The following is a 23,790-nucleotide window of genomic DNA, read 5'->3' on the forward strand; positions in this document are numbered from 1 at the left end:
TGACCTGTGAAATCCTAAAGGTACTCATTGGACTTTGGGCCCCTTAGCGTACTTAGGGTGTAAAAAAGTGCCACACATGTGGTACCGCTGTACTCAGGAGAAGTAGTATAATGCGTTTTGGGGTGTATTTTTACACATACCCATGCTAAGTGGGAGAAATATCTCTGTAAATGACAATTGTTTGATTTTTTTACACACAATTGTCCATTTACATAGAAATTTCTCCCACCCAGCATGGGTATGTGTAAAAATACACCCCAAAACACATTATACTACTTTTCCTGAGTACGGCGGTACCACATGTGTGACACTTTTTTGCAGCCTAGGTGCGCTAAGGGGCCCAACGTCCTATTCACAGGTCATTTTGAAGCATTTGTTTTCTAGACTACTCCTCGCGGTTTAGGGCCCCTAAAATGCCAGGGCAGTATAGGAACCCCACAAGTGACCCCATTTTAGAAAGAAGACACCCCAAGGTATTCCGTTAGGTGTATGGCGAGTTCATAGAAGATTTTATTTTTTGTCACAAGTTAGTGAAAAATGACACTTTGTGAAAAAAAACCAATAAAAATTAATTTCCGCTAACTTTTGACAAAAAATTAAATCTTCTATGAACTCGTCATACACCTAACATAATACCTTGGGGTGTCTTTTTTTTCTAAAATGGGGTCACTTGTGGGGTTCCTATACCGCCCTGGCATTTTACAGGCCCAAAACCGTGAGTAGTCTGGAAACCAAATGTCTCAAAATGACTGTTCAGGGGTATAAGCATCTGCAAATTTTGATGACAGGTGGTCTATGAGGGGGCGAATTTTGTGGAACCGGTCATAAGCAGGGTGGCCTTTTAGATGACAGGTTGTATTGGGCCTGATCTGATGGATAGGAGTGCTAGGGGGGTGACAGGAGGTGATTGATGGGTGTCTCAGGGGGTGGTTAGAGGGGAAAATAGATGCAATCCATGCACTGGGGAGGTGATCGGAAGGGGGTCTGAGGGTTTGGCCGAGTGATCAGGAGCCCACACGGGGCAAATTGGGGCCTGATCTGATGGGTAGGTGTGCTAGGGGGTGACAGGAGGTGATTGATGGGTGTCTCAAGGTGTGATTAGAGGGGGGAATGGATGCAAGCAATGCACTGGCGAGGTGATCAGGGCTGGGGTCTGAGGGCATTCTGAGGGTGTGGGCGGGTGATTGAGTGCCCTAGGGGCAGATAGGGGTCTAATCTGATAGGTAGCAGTGACAGGGGGTGATTGATGGGTAATTAGTGGGTGTTTAGGGTAGAGAATAGATGGAAACACTGCGCTTGGGTGGTGATCTGATGTCGGATCTGCGGGCGATCTATTGGTGTGGGTGGGTGATCAGTTTGCCCGCAAGGGGCAGGTTAGGGGCTGATTGATGGGTGGCAGTGACAGCGGGTGATTGATGGGTGGCAGTGACAGGGGGTGATTGATGGGTGGCAGTGACAGGGGGTGATTGATGGGTGATTGATAGGTGATTGACAGGTAATCAGTGGGTTATTACAGGGGAGAACAGATGTAAATATTGCACTGGCGAATTGATAAGGGGGGGTCTGAGGGCAATCTGAGCGTGTAGGCGGTCGATTGGGTGCCCGCAAGGGGCAGATTAGGGTCTGATCTGATAGGTAACAGTGACAGGTGGTGATAGGGAGTGATTGATGGGTGATTGATGGGTAATTAGTGGGTGTTTAGAGGAGAGAATAGATGGAAACACTGCGCTTGGGTGGTGATCTGATGTCGGATCTGCGGGCGATCTATTGGTGTGGGTGGGTGATCAGATTGCCCGCAAGGGGCAGGTTAGGGGCTGATTGTTGGGTGGCAGTGACAGGGGGTGATTGATGGGTGATAGGTGATTGGCAGGTGATTGACAAGTGATCAGTGGGTTATTACAGGGAAGGACAGATGTAATTAATGCACTGGCGAATTGATAAGGGGGGGGGGGTCTGAGGGCAATCTGAGCGTGTGGGCGGGTGATTGGGTGCCCGCAAGGGGCAGATTAGGGTCTGATCTGATAGGTAACAGTGACAGGTGGTGATAGGGGGTGATTGATGGGTAATTAGTGGGTGTTTAGAGAAGATAACAGATGTAAACGATACATTTGGGAGGTAATCTGACGGCGGGTTTGCGGGCGATCTAATGGTGTGGGTGGGCGATCAGATTGCCCGCAAGGGGCAGGTTAGGGGCTGATTGATGGGTGGCAGTGACAGGGGGTGACAGGGGGTGATTGATGGGTGATAGGTGATTGGCAGGTGATTGACAGGTGATCAGTGGGTTATTACAGGGAAGAACAGATGTAATTAATGCACTGGTGAATTGATAAGGGGGGGTCAGAGGGCAATCTGAGCGTGTGGGCGGGTGATTGGGTGCCCGCAAGGGGCAGATTAGGGTCTGATCTGATAGGTAACAGTGACAGGTGGTGATAGGGGGTGATTGATGGGTAATTAGTGGGTGTTTAGAGAAGATAACAGATGTAAACGATACATTTGGGAGGTAATCTGACGGCGGGTTTGCGGGCGATCTAATGGTGTGGGTGGGTGATCAGATTGCCCGCAAGGGGCAGGTTAGGGGCTGATTGATGGGTGGCAGTGACAGGGGGTGATTGATGGGTGATAGGTGATTGGCAGGTGATTGACAGGTGATCAGTGGGTTATTACAGGGAAGAACAGATGTAATTAATGCACTGGTGAATTGATAAGGGGGGGTCAGAGGGCAATCTGAGCGTGTGGGCGGGTGATTGGGTGCCCGCAAGGGGCAGATTAGGGTCTGATCTGATAGGTAAAAGTGACAAGTGGTGATAGGGGGTGATTGATGGGTGATTGATGGGTAATTAGTGGGTGTTTAGAGGAGAGAATAGATGTAAACAATGGATTTGGGAGGTGATCTGATGTCGGATCTGTGGGCGATCTATTGGTGTGGGGGGGTGATCAGATTGCCCGCAAGGGGCAGGTTAGGGGCTGATTGATGGGTGGCAGTGACAGGGGGTGATTGACGGGTGATTGATGGGTGATGGACGAGTGATTGACAGGTGATTGACAGGTGATCAGGGGGATAGATGCATACAGTAAACAGGGGGGGGTGGTCTGGGGGGGGGGTCTGGGGAGAATCTGAGGGGTGGGGGGTGATCAGGAGGGGGCAGGGAGCAGGGGGGGGGATAAAAAAAAAATAGTGTTGACAGATAGTGACAGGGAGTGATTGATGGGTGATTAGGGGGGTGATTGGGTGCAAACAGGGGTCTGGGGGGTGGGCAGGGGGGGGGGGTCTGATGGGTGCTGTGGGCGATCTGGGGCAGGGGGGGGAGAAATCAGTGTGTTTGGGTGCAGACTAGGGTGGCTGCAGCCTGCCCTGGTGGTCCCTCGGACACTGGGACCACCAGGGCAGGAGGCAGCCTGTATAATACACTTTGTAAACATTACAAAGTGTATTATACACTTTGTATGCGGCGATCGCGGGGTTAACATCCCGCCGGCGCTTCCGTATAGCCGGCGGGATGTTGCGGCGAGCGAGCGGTGACAGGCGCCGGCGGAGGATCGCGTCACGGATGACGCGATCGCTCCGCCCATGCCCTTAAATGGACCGCCGCCTCTGTGGGTGAGGCCGTCCTGCAGGGCTCCACTTCCCCGCCGCCCCTGTGTAGTGGGCGGTCGGGAAGTGGTTAAAGTGGATCCGAGATAAGCTTTTACTCATTGCATAATTGTGTTCCTTTCATATACTTTATAGGGCATTCCTCAAGCCAAATACTTTTTTTGTTTTAATACTCTAATTCTCTATAAACTAAACAAGCCTCGCCCATAGCTTCTATAGAGTGCCTTGGCACTTTTGCTCTGTAGCAAGGGCTTATGGGAGCACAGTCTGGGCAGGAGGAGGAGGAGGTTACTAGCCAGAGATTTCAGAGGCAGAGGGGAGGAGGAGGAGGAGGAGAGGGGAGTGAAGTTTTCACAGGCTGAGGGCTGGAGATATACAGGATCTTCTCAAAAAATTAGCATATTGTGATAAAGTTCATTATTTTCTGTAATCTACTGATAAACATTAGACTTTCATATATTTTAGATTCAAATACACACAACTGAAGTAGTTCAAGCCTTTTATTGTTTTAATATTGATGATTTTGGCATACGCTCATGAAAACCCAAAATTCATATCTCAAAAAATTAGCATATTTCATCCGACCAATAAAAGAAAAGTGTTTTTAAAACAAAAAAAGTCAACCTTCAAATAATTATGTTCAGTTATGCACTCAATACTTGGTTGGGAATCCTTTTGCAGAAATGACTGCTTCAATACGGCGTGGCATGGAGGCAATCAGCCCGTGGCACTGCTCAGGTGTTATGGAGGCCCATGATGCTTTGATAGCGGCCTTAAGCTCATCCAGAGTGTTGGGTCTTGCATCTCTCAACTTTCTCTTCACAATATCCCACAGATTCTCTATGAGGTTCAGGTCAGGAGAGTTGGCAGGCCAATTGAGCACAGTAATACCATGGTCAGTAAACCATTTACCAGTGGTTTTGGCACTGTGAGCAGGTGCCAGGTCATGCTGAAAAATGGAATCTTCATCTCCATAAAGCTTTTCAGCAGATGGAAGCATGAAGTGCTCCAAAATGTCCTGATAGCTAGCTTCATTGACTCTGCCCTTGATAAAACACAGTGGACCAACACCAGCAGCTGACATGGCACCCCAGACCATCACTGACTGTGGGTACTTTACACTGGACTTCAGGCATTTTGGCATTTCCCTCTCCCCAGTCTTCCTCCAGACTCTGGCACCTTGATTTCGGAATGACATGTAGAAGTTGCTTTCATCGGAAAAAAGTACTTTGGACCACTGAGCAACAGTCCAGTGCTGCTTCTCTGTAGCCCAGGTCAGGCGCTTCTGCCGCTGTTTCTAGTTCAAAAGTGGGTTCATGCTTCCATCTGCTGAAAAGCTTTATGGAGATGAAGATTTCATTTTTCAGCGCGACCTGGCACCTGCTCACAGTGCCAAAACCACTGGTAAATGGTTTAATGACCATGGTATTACTGTGCTTAATTGGCCTGCCAACTCTCCTGACCTGAACCCCATAGAGAATCTGTTGGATATTGTGAAGAGAGAGTTTAGAGACGCAAGACTCAACACTCTGGATGAGCTTAAGGCCACTATCGAAGCATCCTGGGCCTCCATAACACCTGAGCAGTGCCACAGGCTGATTGCCTCCATGCCACGCCACATTGAAGCAGTCATTTCTGCAAAAGGATTCCCGACCAAGTATTGAGTGCATAACTGAACATAATTATTTGAAGGTTGACTTTTTTTGTTTTAAAAACACTTTTCTTTTATTGGTCGGATGAAATATGCTAATTTTTAGAGATAGGAATTTTGGGTTTTCATGAGCTGTATGCCAAAATCATCAATATTAAAACAATAAAAGGCTTGAACTACTTCAGTTGTGTTCATTTGAATCTAAAATATATGAAAGTCTAATGTTTATCAGAACATTACAGAAAATAATGAACTTTATCACAATATGCTATTTTTTTGAGAAGATCCTGTAGATCAGCTTGCCTGTGTGTAATGTGACAAACAGAACATGGCCACTCTCATTGTATCACAGGAATAAATAATTATAAACTGTTGAAGCTATTTGCAGCTAGATTTGCTGTGCAAACTATCTAAACTTTAGATAAGATATCTAGACAAGGTACTTGCTGTTATAGTTAGTTTTTCATCTCGGATCTGCTTTAAGCAAATACGACAAGAGCTTTCTGGTTTTTCTATAGTGGCCTGTTCCCCTCTGTATACGAGCGCAGCCAATCTGCGACTGCATGAGTGAGTCCTGCCTGTACAGTAGCATGGAGCCGCTCGTGTGTTGCCTGTGCACAAGCAGCTCCGTGCCACCATAGTGTAAAACCAATTGTATTTTATTAAGATTACACACTCACGTGCTACATCTTGATAAAAGCGTTAGTTTTAACCCCCAAGAGGTGGCCATCTGGCCGGCTCCTAGGAGCATTGCACAATCCGGATGTCTGACACCGAACCTGGCTGTCATACTAACAGGCCTCAGCTCCGAGGTTGGGGCCTTCCACTCTCTGGTCACAGTCTGTTGATTGTGGCTGGGGGCCTGCGGGGAGTGGTCACTTAAATCCCACATCTGGGTACCCCTTCATCCTTGGTGGGGAGGGTCAACAGTGTCTGAAGACCTAAAACTGGCACTGCTTTGGTTTTATGGCTTTACTTTATAGTGAATGTGATTACTTTATGTCTTTGTGTGGACTGAAGGTGGTTGTAAACTGAAGTCACTGGAGTTTGAGAAGAGCGCTTTTCTATATAAACCTGTTTGAAGTATCTTAGAAGGGCTCCACCGTTTTATAGTCCTATAATATTTGTCAGCGCACAGTTTTCATTCTATATATGTCTCTATCTATGTCTTAAATATGTCTCTGATTTTCTCAGTTGAAAAGAATAAGATATTCTGTATGTTATATTTTTTTTAGCTGATGCCTTAACCAATGTCCTAACAAAGATCAATCGAATAGACATTGTGACATTGCTGGAGGGCCCAATTTTTGATTACGGTAACATCAGTGGAACAAGAAGCTTTGCAGAAGACGGCAGTGTGTTCAATGACCCCGCAGTTGATGGTAACGTACAGATTCTACAATTCGGTCATAGCTATGTAATGGCTCTTTCAAGGGATGCTAAATATTTAGCCTATGAATATTTATGCACTGTAGCCTCATTGTGGTATGACTACTGAACTTACCAATGTTTAGCTGTCAAGCGATTTGTTGATATTAATGTTTGACTGTAAATCTCAAGTAGCATAGTTAGAAGAATTTACCTAAAAGGCCCACATATAGGTGAATGCAATGTTTAGTATATTAGCTAAAAGATTTTAGTATACATTTACTTAGTACTGAAGTATCCAGAGACCAAAAACTAGAATGCACAAAATAAAATGATATAGATTTCTCATTTTTTTAAATATTATACAGTATTTATGTAGCAAAAGATGATATAATGAATTAGTTGTGTAGTATGGATAATTACTAGAACATTAGTAGCAAAGAAAATATTCTCACATTTTTATTTTTAGTTATATAGTTTTTTGTTTTTTTATAACACTGCATCATTCTCTAATATTTGCAGTTTACACACTACTCAACATTCTAAATGATTTTACAGAGCAGACTAGTGAACTTTTGAACTGTCCTCTGCAGAAGAAAAAACAATACAGTGCCAGACACTTGAGACAATTAAGCTTTAGAAGACAGAGCTCTCTGCGACTTTGAAAGTTGTGGAGCTCAATGGCTCTTTTGCATAGAAAACAACTGGTGTTTCTTAACTTTTCCTGTACTGGAAACCATATTATTCTGTGTATGGCATGCACCAATGGGGGAAAAACAATCAAAGAGGTTGACGTGCTAAGACTGGATGTTATGCTTTTACAGCTTGAAAAAGGGTAGATGACCCGAAACAGCGGAGCTGTCGCTATCCTGCTATACACCATGCTGTTTCCTTTTAATCTTTGATATGGAATAAAGAGCTATTTTATACAGAGACGGTGCTGACTCATTTGGGACTGGAAACCATATTAGACTTGTGTCTCTGCTCCTAATGTTTTATTACTTAGCTGTACTACACATACAAATCATTATCATAATTTTTTTCTTCGCTTCAGTGTCTCAAAACCCAAAACTTTAAATCTAAATGTCTTACTTCTCACCAAGGATTTACTTTTGCATTGAACCTTATAAACCATTTACCTTTACACCTTTACTGAAGAAACTAATTGTTTGAATTCATTATTTTCATTTCTTTACTCACAGAATTAACTGAATTAAAACACATCTTAATTTATTTAGCACCATCAAAGTGTGTAAATGACAGTGGCATAATAAACAGGGCTTTACTGTAGAGACATTATAGTTTCTTGAAACTTTTAAGTGGTAAAGACCACTATATAGTATTAGACTTTGGAGCAGATAAATAATTAATACCTGAACGATATGAATTGGTAACCTAAGTACAGCTGTGCACCACTCCATAATCCAATAGATAATATGTCACATATCTGCTGATATCTATTTGTCTGCTGCCATTTTTAAGCTCTATCTACACCATACAATTTTTTTTTTATTTTTTTTTTGCAATTTGATTCATCGATTCGATTCAATCCGACATGTCCAATCGGGATTCGATCGTTGTGTGATCGATTTGCCATTGTTTTGCAATGACATTCGACCACACTATCGAATCTTGATCGGACATGCCGGATTGAATCGAAACGATGAATCGAATCGCACAAAAAAATGGTATGGTGTAGATGGGGCTTTAGCTTTGTATTACTTCATACAATTACAATCAATTACAGTCCCAATACCAATCAGTTAGTTCTAGTTTTGTAAAAAAGAATAAAACATTTTTTTACAACAAATCTGACATCTAATCAAATAAAAACATAGAATAGTGTATATTGGTCTTTAAACTAAAGAATTCTAGCCTGTCTGGACATATGTAAAATGTAAGTATAGTTTTACAAGTTGAAGGCTGTAAACGCTGGGAATGAGCACATGGATTTCACACAATTCCTAATGCAGACTTTCACACTGGAATTTTGCAATATTGAGTTGAATTTTGGAATTCTGATGTGTAAATTGTGAAAGTTACTTAACCTTGGCGGTAATCCCGAGCTGAGCTCGGGGTATGCCGCCGGAGGTCGCCGCTCAGGCCCTGCTGGGCCGATTTGAATTCTGTAAAAAGCAGCACACGCAGCCGGCACTTTGCCAGCCGCGTGTGCTGCCCGATCGCCGCCGCTCCGCCGCGTGCAGCGGCGAAAGAGGGTCCCCCCAGCCGCCCGAGCCCAGCGCAGCCGGAACAAACAGTTCCGGCCGGCGCTAGGGGCTGGATCGGGCGGCTCTGACGTCAGGACGTCGACTGACGTCCATGACGTCACTCCGCTCGTCGCCATGGCGACGAGGAAAGCGAAACAAGATAGGCCGCTCATTGCGGCCTATCTTGTTACTTTCGATTGCCGGAGGCGATCGAAAGTACGCTTCCGGAGCGCCCTCTAGTGGGCTTTCATGCAGCCAACTTTCAGTTGGCTGCATGAAATATTTTTTTTTTTATTAAAAAAAAACCACATTGCAGCCTCCCTGGCAAAATAATTAAACCGCCAGGGAGGTTAAGATGACATTTATGCAGTACAGTAATGTTTTGCCAGATCCAGAATACTTAACTTTATAATCTTTGTCTTCATTGCTCCCATTGAATGATTTTGCAGTCTGCTAAGTTTATACCGGCAGTTGTGCATGTCCATAGACTGCTGTGATGACGCAGACAACGTCTGTAATGCAGTTTTGAGGTAGATTTCTTAAAGGAACACTATAAAACCAAGTGTTCTAAAATTACAATGTACAAATAATGTCTAAGTAGCTGTGTAAACATTTTCCTACGTTTCATGTTAAATATCAGAGGCAAAAGCTTTAATTCATTTGGTGTAGATTTTAGCTACGTTTGGGATGTCTCATTTGCAAAGGTATGAATCTCAGCAGTCTGACATGCTAAGAACCGTGAAATATTGAATATTATATTAAAAGTATGTCAGGTTAAATACACACAATTACAAATGTTTGTTGCACATAAGATACATTTCCTCTGCTCTCTGCAGAGACCTCAGAGACAGGCAGAGCTTTCTCTCCCACACACAGGGTTGACAGATTAAGTGTGAGGAAATTCCCCCTCCCCTCATGGCTCACTCTGCCGTCAGATTAGAGCAAACTTGCAGTCAGAAAAGTGTGAAAGGAATTAGATAACAGTAAACAAAGATATAAGCATTCAAATGTATACTTAGCAGCACTTCTCAAACATTTCCTATCTCAACTGAAAAAAAACATGTTAATCAATAGTATTCCTTTAATATGGACACAGGAGATATGTATTTATAATATGGTTCAATATGCTGATAGGGTAGTGTCAATATAGCTGGAAATGTTGCTTTATATTTTAGAGTTTATAATTAAAAATGATCTACTCACACAGACCTCCCTTTCTGCAGTAGTAATGTTTAATCTTCTGTGGCTCCTCCCTTCCTCCTGGGCCGCTGATTCTCAATATTTCATAACAGGCTTGTTTCATTATTGATGGAAGGGAGCAGGTCTACAGAAATCACAGTAATCTCTGTTAATAGAAACCGATATCGCGTTGTGGTTGCAGCCCATAAATATGAAAATTTTCATTTACAGCATTTACAGTTTGTCATCTTACTGCTTGTTCCAATAACATGCATGTGAAATGCATTGCTTTCTTTGCAGGCTTGTGTCTTTTTCTTGGCTAACCTGCTTCTCAGTCTGCCTCTGCACTCTTGTATGATTGGGCGCTGCTCCTACCTCTTCTTTGACTCTTACACACCTCATCAAGACCAGACTGTGTATTCTATACTGTCTAAATCAAACCGCAAATGTATCTAGAAAGAAGATTGCGGTTACTGTGGAAAGAGCCACACAAAAAAGACAATTAAGACTTGTTCCGCAGCCTGAGCATTAATGTGATCTATGACTATAATTAGTTTACCAGATATGCATATAAGTGCTGTTGAGATACCTGGAGAGGAGGAAGGTGGCGGGGTTGTTAAAATAATTAAAAACTTAAAAAGGAGTGTAAGTTATTTGCTTATCTCTTTTATAGACAGTAGCCAGGAAAAATGAGAAAACTTTATTAGCATATAAGCAATGCGTTTTTGCCGGTCTGTGCCCACTATCTCAGGTGCAGTACTTTGGCATACGGATTAACTAAAATAACTTGATGTTCTTTAATTTGAAGACTGCAGTATTACTTCTTAAGAAACTTGGGCTTTCAGAGTAACAGAAATGTATATAATATCTACGCATTTTATGCTTTGCAATTATATAATGCATGTCTTCTGCAGGAGCAATATCTTGTGCTCGCTGCAAAAATGTAGCCTTTGAAGATGGATATTATTCCCTCATGAAGCAAGGTGTATCCACGCTATTTGTCTAAAGTAGACCAAATAAGCAATTATTGTACCACCAGTAGTTCCAGAATCACAATTTAATTAATTACAAAATGTTTCCAAATTGCTAATCTTGATTTTCCTTTAACCACTTGAGGACCCAGCCTTTACCCCCCTTAAGGACCAGCGCTGATTTAGAAGATCTGTGCTGGGTGGGCTCTACAGCCCCCAGCATAGATCAAACAACAGGCAGAGCGACCAGATTGCCCCCCTTTTTTCCCCACTAGGGGGATGATGTGCTGGGGGGGTCTGATTGCTCCTGCATGCGTGTGGGTGGCGAGGGGGGGGCACCTCAAAGACCCCTCCACCGCAGGATTCCCCCTCTCCCTCTTCTCCCTCCCTGCCCCGGAGATCGGAGGCTGCACAGGAACGGATCTGTCCTGTGCAGCCTCTAACAGGCTCCTGCCTGTCATGTGTCAGCGATCCCCGGCCGCTGATTGGCCGGGGATCGCTGATCTAGTACAACGCAGCTACTGTTAGCAGCATTGTAAAAATGTAAACAAAGCAGATTATTTCCGCTTGTGTTTACATTTAGCCTGCGAGCCGCGATCGGCGGCCCGCTGGCTATTCACGGAGCCCCCCGCCGCGCGAGCGACTGTTTCCTGATTCATTAGCCTGCAGCCGGCGACGCAGAGGTGTGTCGCTGGTCCTGCAGCTACCACTTTGCCGACGCGCGTTATGAGTGCGCGGTCGGCAAGTGGTTAAAGTCCACTCTACAGTGAGAACCGTTAGGCTTAAATGACAAAGCGCCAATCATGTTCTTGAATTCCAAATAAAACGATCTAAATACACTACATAAGTTAAAGGGATCCCGGTGGGTGTTTTCCTTGATCGGGTAAATAGGCATGCCACAATTTTATCATGTTTCAGCAGCCTGAAAATACAAGGTCAGAATAGCTAGAGTACTGCCTGCCCAATCTATTGCATACTCTCATTTCATCGTCATCAAGCCAGCAAGTCACATCCATTTTCTAATCACCGTATGTACTATATGTGTGTAATCATTATAATTCCATGTCTGTGCTTCATTGCTCACGTTGTATTTTTTTTCTTTTCTCTTTGGTCAGTGCTTCTGATCTTGCCCATGACTACGAATTCTCTTCACTCTCCAAGATCACCCTACTCATCACATTCTACACATCCTCTTGTCCTTTCCGTGCCTGAAATATACTTATAGTTGGCTTTATTTGTGCCTGCCTTTTCCTGTAGATTTATGCACTTGTTTTGCCAGTGTGTAATGATGTGTAGAGTTTCCAAGGACACTGGCACACCTAAATTCAATACCAACTAACTGGAATACATTTGTGCATATGTGTATTTAAATACCTATAATATCACCCAGTGTGCATATTGTCATAAAGTCAGTTTCACGTCATGGTTCATTTTCATTGTGATGCACTCCTAGTTATTTTATTTATCATTTCATTTTATCTTAACTCTCAGTTTAATTTTTGTTGATAGTTATTATTTCGCTGTATGTGTAATTTCACAATCCATTCCATTCAGTTCAAGTGTACTGTTTTCCCCAGGTTATCCAACCATTCAAGTGGAACTGGAAACTCCCACTGGCTTACGTTATGTGCCTCCCATCCCCCTACACCATGATGATTTCTTTAGTGATAACTCTAGCATAGAGTCCCCCTTTAGAACTCCTACTAGATTGAGTGACGTTTTAGTAACTTCACAGGGGGATGGAGACATTTCAGCTGCTCCACCTGTGGTGACTGCAGAAGACATGTCGATAGATGACAGCAGACCTGAGGACTTTATTCAGAGTCCGGGTGCTTCTCATGAAATGGCCATTCATCGGGTGAAATTTGAAGATATCAAATTGCATGAGGAACCAGAAAGTGAAGGAAGCTACATTGAAGTTGAAAAGGCCATTCGATACCAAGATCAAAATGTGGGTCATATAGGACAGGAGTATGTGCAAAAGGAGAGAAACACGTCTGGTCCTGAGGAGGAAATGACTGAAGAAAGGTTTAAATTACTTTTTAAGCATCTTCATCTTGAAGAGACTGAGGAGTCAGAGGAGATGACTGAAGAGAAGGTGCAGGCTATCCTCAGAAATGTTCAACAAGCAGAACAAGAACTTTCTTCAATTGCAGGTTGGCACACAGACACATCAAGTACCCAGGCAGAACAGTCAACAATGGAGCGGAAAATCGGCAATGAGCTTTTGGAAAGACTGGATGACAGGTTTGTAGTAGACATGCCCTATGCCAAATATAACTTATTTTATGTAAATATATGCACTGGTCTTGCAGTGTACATTCAGAAAAACGTGTTTGTATAATCTTCATAAGATTTATAGTGGAACTGCAGTTCTTATTTTGTTACAGAGAGAAAAGAAAAAGTGCAGTTTTGTTTTGGTTGGATTGATGTTCACTTGTACCCTGTGGTGTCACAGGATGGGAAGAAATATTTCCAATTGGGGCACAGATTTCAATAAATAAACATATGATACTTAAGTTTATTCCTTATTTTGTAGCCATGAGACAATTACCTCGTACCTCAAAGGAGAAGTAGGAAGACTGGAATCTAGTGTGAGCCCTTCTGAGTCTATATCAGAAGGTAAGACCAGTTCCAATGCGCCAGAGAAAGACCCTGTAAGACTGAATGAGAAGCAGAAACCAAAATCACTTCAAGGAACTGGTGGGAGAGGGGAACAGACTTCACCATCATCAGGACATCAGAGACCAGGAACTGGAGAGCATAAAAGCTCATTGCCTATTAGTGCTAAAAGGACTGGCTTAGAAGAAGGCAAATCCAGGCCCCATACACATGCAGAAGAGGGATCATCTGCAGAAAAGGTAACATTACTAACCTATTTCTGATTTTTGCTGTTTAGGTGATATCTAGATCATGTCAGCAATGTCTTCTGTGCACACGGTCTGCAAAATATGCCTGCATTTTTCAGCACAATTCATCTTGCGGAGTTCATTATTTGAGATGCGTTGTTTTATTTCTCACTATGGTTTTATTTTCGTCAATACACATGATCAACTGAATTGGAAAGCAAACCTGAATTCTTCAGTGAGGCTTTAATTTAGAATTATTACACACTGTACTGTTACATATCCCTTAGGTTGTTAAGATGAAGTCAATTCACAGTGATCCATGGATTGTCATTCAAACCACTTTGTAACACAAAGTATGTAGGAATCGTGACCAACCAAGGTGGGCAAGTACACGTTATGATGATAATGCTCTATGACAACACATGGCATGAAAAAACAATCCAGGAGGTGACAGCTGCTTTCTCTAGCCTCCTCGTGTCTATAGGTTCATGACCAGGGGCGTAGCAATAGGGGATGCAGAGGTTGCGACCTCATCGGGCCCTTGGGCCAGAGGGGCCCCCCCTCAACTGCAGTATCCGCTCTCTATTGGTCCTGTGCTCATAATAATCACTTCTATAGATACTTTGAATAGTAGTTATCATTAACAAACTGTTCCCCATCCCCTTCTTGCACTTCTGACACTGTAGTTGCCATTGGCAGGTTTTGGTGCGTTGTATCAATTGTTATGTATTTAGTGCTTGGGGGGCCCCAATGTAAAATGTGTATCAGGGCCCACAGCTCCTTAGCTACGCCACTATTCATGACATACCCTTTTTGTGCCTGTTCTTAGGGAGAATAATCTACTGGACAGTTAGTTGTAACCCCCTAAGATAAGGTATGCTAGAGATTCCTGCTGCCCTATTCCTCGTGTTCTCTTCTGCATAAACATATATGGTCAACAGAACATACGTTCCAGATTACTGGTGGATTTCCCTGAGGATGGTTCGCTCATGTGCGCTCGACTAATGATTCTCTGATGTCTATATGCTTAGGCTGGCCAGTCTTGTTGTGATCTCACTGTACAGTTTTAATGCATATGGGTATGAAGCTCAACTGGTATGAATGCTTACTGAATAGGTTGTTAATGTAAGACCTCACTCTACATAGATGTTGGCAAACTTGTACAATGACATTGTTGATTGCATGACCATGCAGGTTAAAAGCTCCAACTGTCTCAGATAAATGACACAAATTTGTTTATGTTTTTTGTTTTCTACACAAACCAGTCTTGGACTATTGGAGTTTTTTTATCTGTTCCCTTGCACATTCAAGTGCTCCTCAGCCAATCAAGAGTTTTATGATCTCTAATTTATTGTTAGTGGGGGTTACTAGACAGCAGTCAGCCTGCAGAGAAACTGTGATGAAAAGCCCTGATTCTTAACCATTACAGTGAGGAGAAAAGGAAGTTCTAAGTAGAACTGGGACTTAAAGAGACACTGAAGCGAAAAAAAAATATGATATAGTGAATTGGTTGTGTATTATGAATAATTACTAGAAGATTAGCAGCAAAGAAAATATTCTCATACTTTTATTTTCAGGTATATAGTGTTTTTTCTAACATTGCATCATTCTATAATATGTGCAGATTACACAACACTCAGCATTCAAAATGAGTCTTTCAGAGCAGTCTGTGAAGTAATGACCTCTCCTCTAGCAGAGGAAAAGTAAATAGTCCAGGAACAGTTGAGATAATAAAAGTCAGATAACAGCCCTCTCCACAACTAACTTGGTCAGAGAGCTTAATGGCTTGTTTGCATAGAGATAACAACTGGAGTTTCTCAACTCTTCCTGTACTGGAAACAATTACACTGATGTATCTGATCTTAATGTTTTATTTCTTAGCTGTGCTACACATACAAATCATAATATCATCTTTTTTTTCGCTTCAGTGTTTCTTTAACATGTACACATTTATCTTATAATGTCACATCTCACAGGTACTTCTTATGGTGGCCATACATGATACAATAAAAACATTTGATTATCCTGTTTATTCAATCTAAATGATCAAATCGAATGAAAGTTGAAAATTATTTTATTTTTTTTCGATCAAGAAATTTGAACAATTATCCGAGAAAAATCAGAACGGACATGCTGGAAAAATCTTTCTATTCGATCTAACGGAATAATTGAACTAAATTATCTAATCGAAAAAAATGAAAAATTGTACCATGTATGGCCACCTTTAGAGTAATACCAAGGTGAAAAAATAAATGTAGCTTTACTAACCTGGTAAAAACAAAACAGAGGACACCAAGAGCCCAATAGTGCAATATTGTCTGGTAAGCTCAATATATAATGTAATGTCAAAGGTTTTTATACTCACAAAGGTGGGTTACCATCAGGTAACTACTTGACAGGCAGGTGGGGAGTATTAGTACCTGACCCCACTCAGGTATAAAAGTCGCTCTCTGTAGATAAGGAAATGGGGAAAGAACCCCTCCACCAGGGGTGGACTTAATCGTACTGTAATATGTACGAACAGAGGCACCAAGCAGAGTAAAACAATGTTCTAGAAATGATAAAAAGAGGGAAGTCGAGGTGGACTTACCTCCCTCTGGTAGTGGACATATACTCAAATGCAGAGTAAAAAATATGTAATTTATTCACAGCTCCATAAAATCGCAACGCGTTTCGCGGTCAACAGTCCCGCTTCATCAGGCAGTACAGGAGCATATAAAACTGGTTCAGGTCCACACGCTTTATGGACCTAAACCAGTTTTATATGCTCCTGTACTGCATGATGAAGCGGGACTGTTGACCGCGAAACGCGTTACGATTTTATGGAGCTGTGAATAAATTGTATATTTTTTACTCTGCATTTGAGTATATGTCTACTATCAGAGGGAGGTAAGTCCACCTTGACTTCCCTCTTTTTTTTTTTTTGTTGGCGCCTCTGTTCGTACATATTACAGCACATTACTAACCTGGGGCTTCTTTTAGCACCTAGAAGTCATTTGTGTACCTCGCCGCAGCTACGGTCTTCTCCTGAGTCCCGCTGGCAGCCTCTGAAGGATCGCCGACTCTCGATAGGCCAGCGTCTTCTGCGCCAGCCCCACCCATAAACATGCCCACATCACTGGGAGTGTACTGCACCTGTGCAATACACTCCCGATGATGTAGATGCATTCGCACATGTGCAGAAGACGACCACTCATCAGTGGTTGGCGATGAACGATCCTTCAGAGGCTGGCAGCGGGACCCAGAAGAAGACCAGATCTTTGGTAAGGGGCACAAATGGCTTCTAGGGCCTGGAAGAAGCCCCAGGTACGTAAAGCTGCATTTATTGTTTCACCTTGGAAATCCTGTAAGCTGTACATCTTAAGTATTTTTTTCAGAGATGGGTTTTAAAGCATTAGTGTGGTTACACTTTAGTGTGTTAAAAAAAACTTTAAGTTAGTCCCTGATTAACAGTTCAGTGTATTTGCAATTCTATTTTACACTACTTTTGAGTCCTATGGGAGAAAAGCGCTTTACAAATGTTATTGTATTATTATTGTATTAAGATATATGCATGTTAATCCCAGTATGTATAGTAAGATACAGGTTCCTTATTTTAATAAACCACAGGCTTAAACATTGTTCTCTGAAGCTATCACTGCTTCTACAGTATTAAATTGACTTTCTAATCTCATTAGTATAACTCTGATGTGCTAATTATATCTGCACAGCATGGTGTATGGGGATGCTCCTGGCCCATTTCATTCTGTTCTAAAATACAAGCTTGTCTCTGACAACATTTACATATACAAAGTCTGTAACACTACATTATTGATCAGAGCTTCATTCTTTTTCTTATTTTAGACACACTTATGTTAAAGTACATCCATGCTATAATGTGACCCTGCAGTTTATATCCACATCAGTTTCTTTAAACCAAAGCATTGAACTCAAGTACAGTTTTTTCCCTCTATACAGCCACTTCAGAATTTCTGTGGAGTTTGACTACAGCAAAAGTCTAATGCCTGGAACACACCTTGCAATTTCCCATCAGATAGGTCAAATCGATTATTTACAACTGGTCCAATCTGATTTCGGATCGTTTTCTGATTTGAATTTCCGATCACGTCTGTATAATCGATTCGACCCATGTATCAGATGGTAAATTGCATGGTGTGTACCAGGCATAAAGCCCATCATACACTATCAGGTGTAGGATTGATATATTAGTGATCTTGATCATGTACCTAGGTACTGTCATGCACTTGATATGGTATTGGATGTCAGCAGACAACTGATGGAATGTTGGTTTGACCTCTGCTGCCACTAACATTATATTGCTTAATGCAGTTCAAACCTGGTATTTTTTATTGAATCAAACATCTAATCTTTCAAAAAACATCTGATAATGTATGGCAGCCTTAATATAGCTCATACTAGCCTTACTGCTGCTGTCTCCCATGTAAATCAGTCCTCGGGAGCTGGGAAAAAAGGGCGCAGGCCGCTAGTGGACAAAAAGGGCGCCGCCATTCACTCCCATAATAAATAACGTTTAATGGGCGCCAAGCAGGAAAAAAGGGCGCCGGAGCTAAATAAAGTTTACAAACGGCGCCCGGAGCTAAATAAAGTTTACAAACAGCTCCCGGAGCTGTTTAATGATTTATAACTGAGCTTGTGTTGATTTACGTTTATAAAATGCACCCGTGCCGAATAACGTTTATGAAAATACTAAATATATTTATCTAATTTAAATAATTAAAACATTATTTAAAGTTTTATCCCTTACTGTTTTTAAAACATTATTCACAAAATAAAGCGATCAGTACGTAATGTAAATTGCAATATATTTTTTTATTTAAAGTTTTATCCCTTACTGTTTTTAAAACATTATTCACAAAATAAAGCGATCAGTACGTAATGTAAATTGGAATATATTTTTTGGAGTCACAATTTGTAAAACATTATTATCCACATAATAAAGGGGGGTCTTAGGTTTAGGCACCACCAGGGGGGTCTTAGGTTTAGGTACCAACAGGAGGGTCTTAGATTTAGGCACCAACAGGGGGTCTTAGGTTTAGGCACCAACAGGGGGGTCTTAGGTTTAGGCACCAACAGGGGAGTCTTAGGTTTAGGCACCACCAGGGGGTCTTAGGTTTAGGCACCACCAGGGGAGTCTTAGGTTTAGGCACCACCAGGGGAGTCTTAGGTTTAGGCACCAACAGGGGGGTCTTAGGTTTAGGCACCAACAGGGGGGTCTTAGGTTTAGGCACCAACAGGGGGGTCTTAGGTTTAGGCACCAACAGGGGGGTCTTAGGTTTAGGCACCAACAGGGGGGTCTAGGGGTTAGGGGTAGGTACAGGGAGGGTTACTTAGGCACCAACAGGGGGGGTCTTAGGTTTAGGCACCAACAGGGGGGTCTTAGGTTTAGGCACCAACAGGGGGGTCTTAGGTTTAGGCACCAACAGGGGGGGTCTTAGGTTTAGGCACCACCAGGGGGGTCTTAGGTTTAGGCACCAACAGGGGGGGTCTTAGGTTTAGGCACCAACAGGGGGGGTTAGGGGTAGGTACAGGGAGGGTTACTTAGGCACCAACAGGGGGGGTCTTAGGTTTAGGCACCAACAGGGGGGTCTTAGGTTTAGGCACCAACAGGGGGGTCTAGGGGTTAGGGATAGGTACAGGGAGGGTTCTGTGTAAGAGTAGGCTTAGGTATAGTTTTAGTCAAATTTTAGTAATAATTACTAATGTTTTACAACACTTATTACGAACGTACTTATATTTATATCATCGTTATAAAGAATATTTTCAGATTTTATTATAAGAACAAACCATAAATGAAGGTTATTCACAATAATATACAATTATAACAATTAAACATATATTATTGTTTTTTTAATAAACGTAATTATAAGTTTAACTTTAGAAATAGGGAAGATTAACGTTTTTACAATTTCCGATTTTATAAACATTATTTAATGATTTATAGTTTTGTTAAACTTTATTTGTAAACGAAATATAGCACACTATTTTTATAAACCCTATTAATGATTAATTATTATTTAGAGTTTACACCCCGCGCCCTTTTTGTCCAGGCGCCCTTTTTGTACGTACGCCAGTCCTCGCCCTCTGTCAGTAGAAGGGAGGGAGGAAGCAGGAATCTTGTGTCAGCAAGCTGAATTGAGCTACACACTTTCACTGCAATTTTGATTTTGGGTTATAAACGAAATGAGGGTAATCCGGATGTAAGCGTGGTCACTTTAAACAGGTTTGCAAAGCTCTACTTGCATATTAGTAAATCAAAAGTACTGGTTATGAATCAGAAAAAAAAAGGGGTTCCTAAAGGCATTGGAGGACATGCATCAATGCAGATGCAGCAAAGAGTGTAAAACCTGAGACGGCAACAATTGCTAAATCCCTCAAGAAAATAGATCTGATGCAGTGAAACCTCCGCAAACCACTTCTTTTGTCACAAATCTGTCTCGGCTTCTAGCATTTTTGTCATGTTGGGTTTGTGGAGTGCAGAGTACACCGAAGCAGAGCAAAACCTCCTATACAGACGTATTAACTTGTTTTCACAACATGTAAAACTGATTCTGCTGCTGTCTGGATTATAAATGTCCACATAGGGTTCTTTAAAATCCTTTGCCTGCATTTGGTTTTTCAGAGCTGATAAGCCATGTCTGATAATTTGCAATTCACCAACATCAGAGATTGATAATATATTGCTAAGGAAATGTTTAACTACAGGTATGTGTTGTACTTAGGTTTACTTTTTATCTCTCTGGTGATGCTGGGTCTCTAATCTCTCTTATGATTTTGTTGTTGTGCTTGGGATGCCAGCATAGCATCAGACTTGTGCCTTTATTTATATAGGCTCACAGGCATCTGAATCTTCTCCCCCCTACCCCACCCCACCCCTTTCACCAGCTCCAGAGCTGGAAGGTAAGATATAATTTGTTGTAACCAAGCTTGGGAATTCTCAGTTCTCAGGTGTTTCCTCAGCATTGATAGGATGCACCTGGGAACAGAACAGGCACTAGTGCTCGTTGTACTCGAGCCTAAATAACCTTACTCATCTATTTATTTTCATCATCTGCTACGGTTTGGCTCCAGCTGGCTTGGTTGGAAAAGTAATCATATAAATGCTCTGTGACAGGGATATTCGTGATCACAGTGGAGATTGTAGTGTAGCTTCTGAGCTCAGAACACATACAGTCTTTCTAGTATATAAGATGTCAACATCTACACAGTACTGAGATACGTGTTTTCAATAGACTTAAAGTCCTTAGTAGCCTTTCTGTGCTCTGGCTGTTTTATTTGGTATTGCCATTAGGAAGTCAAAAAAGTTCCATCTTTGTAATTAAAATAATATAGTTTTTTAATTACGGTATTAACTCAAAAATATTCCCAAGGAGAGCACAGAAATGTACCAATTGTCCCACTTCACAACTACATCTAGGTGAACGTCAATATTCCAAATAAAAGCAATGCTTGTCTACACAACTGTGTAGCTTGCACTAGTCAGTGACCACACTTCACATGTAACAACTCACAAACTTGCTGGACGATATATTAAACAAGCATATAAGCCATGTTGTCTTTAAAGGAGAAGTGATCCGAGAGGGATATGGAGGCTGATACATTTATTTCCTTTTTAAACAGTGCTGTATTGCCTGGCTGTCCTGCTAATCCTCTGCTTCCAATAATTTTAGTCCTAGACTATAAACAAGAATGCAGATCATATATTTGACTGCATTTGCCACGTTTGTTTCAGGTATGTGATTCAGACACTACTGGTGCATGAAAGATCAGTAGGATGCCAAGCGACTAGTATTGTTTAAAAGGAAATAAATATGGCAGCCTTCATATGCCCCTCAGGTCCCATTGTCCTTTAAATGCACCTGTTTCGCTTGAACTTCACTTCCTTCTTCCTCCTAGTGCTCCTGGGCATGGACTTGGATCTATGTTGTCTCTGGTCTCTATAAGATGCAATCAATAAGCTAGTTTGCTTGTGAAAACAGTAACAGAAGTGTATGCTTCATTTTCAGCAGTCAGCTAAAAAGTAAATGCATACTCACAACATGTACCCTGAACACACTGCCGGCACCAAAAACCAATGGCATGAAGTTAGTGTGATGCTTCTTTTAGATATACTCCTCCACGCAACCAAATTCCTCAGATGATTTCTACAGTGGCCATTGCAGAATAAGGCATATGGTGGTCATACCAATTCTTTTACTCAGCCCCACCATGTATTAACACTATCAAATTGGTCTCCCTGGAAAGCCCCCAGTAGAGTGGGAGAGATTTAAAAAAAATGAGCCTGAGTGGATTAACAAGAAGCCAGACAAATCTGCTCAAACCAACCCCTGATCAGCGGGAGCAGGATGCAAGCATGCCACGCCCACTAACAGATAAGGAAGGAATCTGCTCACTAGTCGCTCTTATAAAAACGTCCAAAATGTATTTATCAAACTGCAGACAATCAACAACAATAGCTCACGTAAAAGTCATACCTCATGGATTGAAAGGGAATTGGCCATATATGTTTTGGTAATAGATGACCAGGAGATTGAATCAAAGTTACCGAATTGGCTGGGAATAGAAAAGAAAAAATTAAACAATTGTTTGGCCAGCATTACTTATTAGTCTCTGTCTACCTCAATCTCCAGTGGCCTCTCAGGAAGTCACATGACTAATGATTGAGCAGAGCACTTCTGTTTGTTTTCAGAAGCAAGCTTACTTATAGAAGGCATCATGAGGGGTCCAGAGGCAGCTTGCATCTAGTCTGCGCACTGGGGAATAAAGAATTACAAAGAAGTGATGTGGTGTTGGTGCATATTCACTGTCTACTTATGCCTGCAATATTAATTTAGCACATATCTGAGTATCTTCTGTGAAGCATCAGAATCCCCATTGCCCTTCCTGTTTCGTATATAAAAAAAATATTTCTTTTTCCTTAAAGTCTGCTGGTAAAATATGCCTAAAATGCATTTATCAGGCTTCTAGTGACAATGAATATGAAAGTGACTCGAGCTCTGATGAGGAACGAAGGATCACTACGAAAGTTACTCGGCGGAGAATTATATATAAGGTATCGAGTATGTCTGGCTGCTGTCACAGATCCCAGCATGGGTTTCTTTTTTTGAGGCCTTGGTTTGTTGATATCGCTTTAACAACTTTTAACACTTTTCTGTATTTAGATATAAATACATTGACCTATGCATTTTACTAGCTTCAGAACTAGGCACAGAGTGCAGCAACTCCCCACAAAAGCAAATAACCGCTGGCAGCTGTATGAAGGGTGGATATCAGTGACCACTGATCTCTGATTTGTTTGCACAATTTATTACCCTTGGCACATTTATGGCATGCAGATTTGCCCCTATATTGTGTATAGTCTATCGCAAGCAAACCTATTAACATTTTGTAATATTAGTATCAGGGTAAAAATGTAAGTTACCTTATTAACCAAAGTGTGGATTGAGCAAAAAGCACGTATTGGAATATGTGCTTAACATGGTGGAAAATGTGGTGGAGTATAACTGGTGTCGATGATCAGAAAGAATTATAACTAACTTTGGAAAAATGTGGTACCAGCAGTGATGTGATCTGCACCATGGGAGTGCTGGGGCTGACTGCAATTCTTACAGAAGCAATGCCTCTCTGACTGGTTTACAGTGAATGCATTGCAGTGAGCTTTAAAGGGAATCTGAAGTGAAAATAAACGTGAGATAATGATTTGTCTGTGTAGTACAGCTAGAACATTAGTTAAAATGGACCTGAACTCTTGCACAGGACAAGAAAACATAGATGAGAAGAGATTAGACAAGCTAAATACATACAGGGTGCATTTCTCTGTTTCTAATCACAAGTTGTAATTTGATCTCTCCCCTCTGTCACCTGACTGACATGGCAGATAAGCTCATTTGAAAGCACAGGGTGTTGACAATATGTCTGCTTCCATGAAAACAGAAAGTAGAAACAGTGCAGATTT

At 41.9% G+C, this 23,790-nt stretch overlaps 1 protein-coding gene across 37 annotated transcripts in view; it reads left to right on the forward strand.

Moving 5' to 3' along the window:
* The window catches only part of ANK3 (ankyrin 3), an 825,851-nt gene that overhangs the window by 775,101 nt on the left and 26,960 nt on the right, over nucleotides 1-23,790 (forward strand). For 22 of the 37 annotated variants that reach the window (XM_068258485.1, XM_068258465.1, XM_068258464.1 and 19 more), the window contains 4 exons: nucleotides 6,479-6,625; nucleotides 12,546-13,215; nucleotides 13,508-13,829; nucleotides 22,759-22,887. In XM_068258485.1, the coding sequence (XP_068114586.1) occupies nucleotides 6,479-6,625; nucleotides 12,546-13,215; nucleotides 13,508-13,829; nucleotides 22,759-22,887 (1,268 nt within the window). Of the gene's footprint in view, nucleotides 1-6,478; nucleotides 6,626-12,083; nucleotides 12,494-12,545; nucleotides 13,216-13,507; nucleotides 13,830-22,758; nucleotides 22,888-23,790 lie in introns of those variants that run through there. The other 15 variants (XM_068258457.1, XM_068258458.1, XM_068258461.1 and 12 more) reach the window with 5 other exon arrangements.

The sequence above is a fragment of the Hyperolius riggenbachi genome, chromosome 10, assembly GCF_040937935.1.
Source record: "Hyperolius riggenbachi isolate aHypRig1 chromosome 10, aHypRig1.pri, whole genome shotgun sequence".
NCBI lineage: Eukaryota > Metazoa > Chordata > Amphibia > Anura > Hyperoliidae > Hyperolius > Hyperolius riggenbachi.